The 5,285-nt window shown below is 27.1% G+C and overlaps 1 protein-coding gene across 2 annotated transcripts in view; it reads right to left on the reverse strand.

The window, feature by feature from the left end:
• The window catches only part of LOC106688207 (aldehyde dehydrogenase, dimeric NADP-preferring), a 110,845-nt gene that overhangs the window by 19,127 nt on the left and 86,433 nt on the right, over positions 1 to 5,285 (reverse strand). For both annotated transcript variants that reach the window (XM_014432562.3, XM_014432563.3), the window contains exon 2: positions 3,470 to 3,495. In XM_014432562.3, coding sequence (XP_014288048.1) covers positions 3,470 to 3,495 — 26 coding nt within the window. The remainder of the gene's footprint in view (positions 1 to 3,469; positions 3,496 to 5,285) is intronic.

A 5,285-nucleotide genomic window follows, 5' to 3' on the forward strand; every position in this document is an offset into this window, starting at 1 on the left:
TAATAAATAATTGAATTGTAATGGGAAAAAAAGGTGATTTGAGAAAAAGACGAAAAGAAAAATAAATAAAATAAAATAATAGATAAAAATAGAAATTATAACATAAATATAGAATGTATTGCAGCAGCCTGGGCTTCAGTCTTCGAGATGAGGTTGGATTTCCCAAGTTATAAGTTTCTGCCTGAGAGTGGAATTTTATAAACTGTTTTTTGATGAAGTCTTCTATTGATTCCATTTGTCCCAGTAATGTTGGCTATTTCTTACTAACCAAGAGAGATCCACTGCGATTCTTAGGTCGCAAAATAATAAAATTGTATCCCAAGGGTTCTTAACAATAAATACTAGGATCCGAGAAAAAAAAAAACTTCCCAGAACAATTTACTTATAGACTACCGTTTTTTATTAACTTATAAGTTGTTCGGAACAAATTACATCAATTAAAAGTTGACACATTTATTTTTCTCAACCTGTTGAAAGTTAGCAAGTACCTTGGTGGCAGTATCTTACGTAATTTTTTCAATTACTACCTCATTTATTAACTTTTTTAATTATTTTAAAAGAGCAATACGATTTGAAAAATTATAAAAACGTTAAATTTTTAAACAGTAACGCACCAGTGTCATTTTTGCGATAAATTAGCCACTTGCTTACACCTGTATACCTTATCATTAATTATACGGTTTTTACAATGTTAGGTTTCATTATTTATGCCAGTTATCATATTTTCTAATTGGTCGTTAGATCCAAGCAATCCAATTGTTATTTTTTCTATTTAAATTTTGCAAAGTAATGAAAATAAATTACGGAGGGCCGAATTTGCGGTCAAACATTTATGGCAAAACTCTTTATCGTTTTTAGGGAGTTCTGATAGCCGCCCCTCCATCTCTCAGAGAGTTCCACCGGAAACTACAAATATAATCAATAGTCATTTTAGTACAACAGCCGGGAAGAAAAAAAGACAGTTATCTCACACCAATTTCTGATTACTTTAATGAAAACTATGTAGTCAAAATTGATGAGTCTGCCAAGTATAGGCAGAGGAATTAAAAAATGGCGGCTGTTTCAAAACCTTAACAAAAAATTAATTTTTCATTCGGAACTCTATATCTTAAAAACTACCAACAACACTAGAAAATCTGAGAGAACATTATTTAAAGAAGAGTAAATTTGCTGAAATATTAGCCCTAAAAGAGCTATTTCCGTCCAATAATTCATGAGATATAGATTTTTAAAAAGTAAAATTTCTTAAAAATCTATTGAAAGATTTGTACTTCTAAACCTATATCTAAGGAACTATGTGATGTACAGATGTTTACCAACACTCAAATTAAAGCTAGTTTAATGGACTATAAAGGAGTTTATGACCTTTGCCTTTGTAGAAATAGTAGTTTTCATGATATTTGCTAAAATAAATTGATTTATAGTTGTTCGGACAGTAAGTTTGATTGATGAAAAACTTTATTTTAGGAACTATTGGACGTACAGATGTCTGCCAGCACTCCAATTAAAGCCAGTTAAAGTTAATATAAAATAGTTCATAACGTTTATCTTTGTAGGAGTAGTAGTTTTTGTGATATTTGACAAAATAAATTCACAAAATGTTAATTTCTTGTTGTTTTTATAAAATGATGGATTCTTTAAAAAATATATCTCTAGATCCATAAGACGCACATATGTCTGCCAACACTCAAAATAAAGGAAATTGACCTTACTATAAAGTAGTTTATGTCACTTATCTTCGTAGGGGTAGTAGTTTTTATGATATTCACATATGAATATAAATTTGGCAGATGAAAATTTGTCCGAACAACAATAAATCAATTTATTTTATGTAAACTATTACTCCTAAGAAGATAAACATCATAACGTACTTTGTAGCTCATTAAACTAGCTTTACTTTGAGTGCTAATAGACATCTGTACGTTAAATGGTTTTTGAGATATACATTTTTCAAAATAAATTCACTAATTACTGATCTTACAGTACGTCCCATATAACATTTTTATATGTTTTTTAAAAAGCTATATCTCGAAAACTATTTAACGTAAATAACTCTAATACGGCTCATATTTTAGCAAATCTGCTCTTCTTTAAATGACGCTCTCTTAGGTTTTCTTGGGTTGTTCCTATTTTTTAAGATATAGAGCTCCGAATGAAAAATTAATTTTTTTTTATCGCTTTGAAATAGCAACCATTTTTTATTCCCCCTACCTATACTTGACAGACTCATCAATTTCGACTAGTAATTATATATAGTTTTCATCAAAGTAATAAAAAATTGGGGTGAGATAACTGCCCTTTTTCTCCTCTTGGGCTCTTGTACTATTTGTAGTTCCCGCATGTTTGAACGAATATTTCTGAACTGAGGAGTGGTGAAAATTAACCAGAACTCTAAACAGGCCATGTTTAGAGTTCTAGTTCAAGGCCCAATTTCACAAAATACCAAAATTGGCCCGCGAGGACCGCAAATTCAGCCCTACGTAGTTTATTTTGATTACTTTGCAAAATTTAAATAGAAAAAATAACAATTGGATTTCTTGGATCTAGCGACCAATTAGAAAATATGATAACTAGCATAAACAATGAAACCTAACATTGTAAAAACCGTTAAAAATTAATGATAAGGAGTGATATAAGTGTAAGCAAGTGGCTAATTTATCGCAAAATGATACTGGTGCATTACTATTTAAAAATTTAACGTTTTTAGTTGCTCAAATCGAATTGTTTTTTTAAGACACTTAAAAAAAAAAGATAATATATATAAAGTATTAATTGAAAAACTCACGAATGGTACTGTCACCAAACTATTTTCCAACTTTCAGCAGTTTGGGAACTAAGTAAAAATAAATCTATCAACTGCATTTTGATCAGAACAACTTATAAGTTAATAAGAATTTTTTCTCGGATCCTAGTGTTTATTGTCAAGAACACTTGGGATACATTTTTTTTATTTTTCGACCTAATATCATTAAAAAATATTTCATTGAAATCGGTAAAGACGGTATTATTCCCTGTGAGTTTTGAGATACTTTAGGCTTTAGTTTAAAAACTACCAATTCTAAGTTAAGACTTGTTAATTACAATTATAAAAGTATTATACTATATTAATATCAAAACCATATATTAATAATATTATAATTTATTATCGAAGATGAGTAGATGAAAGAATTACTTTACAAACTTATCTGGGGAAAAAAAAATGTTTGAATTTAATGTACATTTTTTTATATTTTGGACTGAAAAACTCAGTTTTTAATTATTGAAATTTATCACAATTTAAGGATCAAATAAACAAGGTACTACATAGAAAGGGATATTTAAAAAAAACCAAAAATTTATTTTGTTCTTGAAATGTCGCGTACCACTTTGATCCATTCATTTCTCCAGTTATAATTAATTATTAATTATAATTAAACAAATTTTTGAGTTCATCAACTAAATCATTTTTATTTTCATTATCTGTACTTACCGAGCTGCAGTCTTCTTTTTCGATAGCTGAAACAAAAAGAACAGATTATTATTTTTTTTTTACATAAAATTATTATATTAAAATACAGTAATTATGAATGCTATGAGTAGTTATGAAACTATCTACTACATTCTTACGGTTCTATGGTAGTTCATATTCAATTAATTACAGATGCAGTATAAGTGATAATTCCTGTTAAAGGTAATATTAGTGGTTCTCAAAGTTGGTACCACATGTACGCCACTTGTTTAAATAATAGGTTTAATTATAAGTTAAACTATTTAGTAAAAAAAATAATCTGGAAATTATAATAATAATAATAATTAAAAGTATTACATATTTTTTCTAGTTCTGTATTGTTTTTTTATGTTTCTATTTTATTTAGTTACATATTTTATTAAAAAAATAAAATTAAAATAAATGAATAATTAATTATGTTTTATAATTTTAGTGTTCCATCAGCCTGAAATGTTTCAGAACTATGTACACTACTGTAGAGTGGAGGTCTCACTTTGGTTAAGGATTCAACCAACTTTTTTAATAGAAGTTGTAGAAATATGAAAAAAACTTTTTTAATTTATCTTCACATATTCCATAGCATATAAACGGTTTTGTACCATAACATAAACCATTTATGTTTGTTTTATAATTCTTTGTTTTGGTTTATAATTCAACTAAAACTATTTTTTTTTTTTATAAGGGCTTATAGTAGAAATATAAATTTAAATAAATTACATTTCTAGACGATCTTTAGTAATTCCAAAAACTGTTGTTTTTTTTATCATAAAACAAAACATTAATATTTCGAGTTTTTTTTTCACGATTTCCCACTCTCTTAGAATGTATAAATTGCGTCCATCTCCATGTAAACAACTTCAAACTAATTTTAAATTTAATTAAACACTTCGAACTAACACACTTCAAAATAATTAAATTTAAATTTAATACTTCGAATTTCATGTTTTCTTTTTTTTTTTTTAATGAGTCAATTAATTGATAGTTGATTCGTTCAGTTTCATATAAATCACTTCTGATCAGTAAATTAGGGCAGATCTAAAAGTGAAACTATTCTTTAGAAAAAAAAAAAGGAATCGAAAGCGTAGCCAATCAAACAACAGTTGACTGAACCGCCTGTTACAATGACATTGTACTTGAACAAATTAGGCAAGCATCATTAGCTATCGACCATTGGAAAGGTAAAAATTCTAACCACCGGAATATTTAAATGGCTGGTCTACATTAAAAATCTTTTAAACTTATTGATCAATTACTGGAAGAGTCTTATGGAATTAAACTGGATTTAGTGAATGACACAATTCTTCCTTATTAAAATACAATAATTTATTTCATATCATCATCAACAACGTTTCGGGAGATTTCCCCCATCTTCAGGCTGCTAAAAAACAAATTCAACAAAACCATAAACATGCGCTTACAACAACATTAATATAACATATATACTAAGGAACTATTTATAAACTATTTACTTGATAACAAAAACCTATATATAACATATAATTTTCTCCTTTATTGTCATTCTTGCTAATATATAATAATATTAATGTCATTTAATGAATAAAAACTTGTAACTAGTCATGCATTTATTATTTTAGGAGAATAATAATAATAGATATAGTCAAGAATAGTAGGAATAGAAAAATAATTGAATCAGTACATTACAAAAAACATTGACAAAGCAATCAATTATAAAACTGATACAAAAACTTTATGCACATATTATATAGATATTATAAATAAATTAGCGTTTTAGTTTTTATGTGTTTTTTTTATATAATATAGAATTAATTCAGTCAAA

Source organism: Halyomorpha halys, unplaced genomic scaffold (assembly GCF_000696795.3).
Source record: "Halyomorpha halys isolate HHAL.00 unplaced genomic scaffold, Hhal_1.1 Scaffold1081.1, whole genome shotgun sequence".
Classification (NCBI taxonomy): domain Eukaryota; kingdom Metazoa; phylum Arthropoda; class Insecta; order Hemiptera; family Pentatomidae; genus Halyomorpha; species Halyomorpha halys.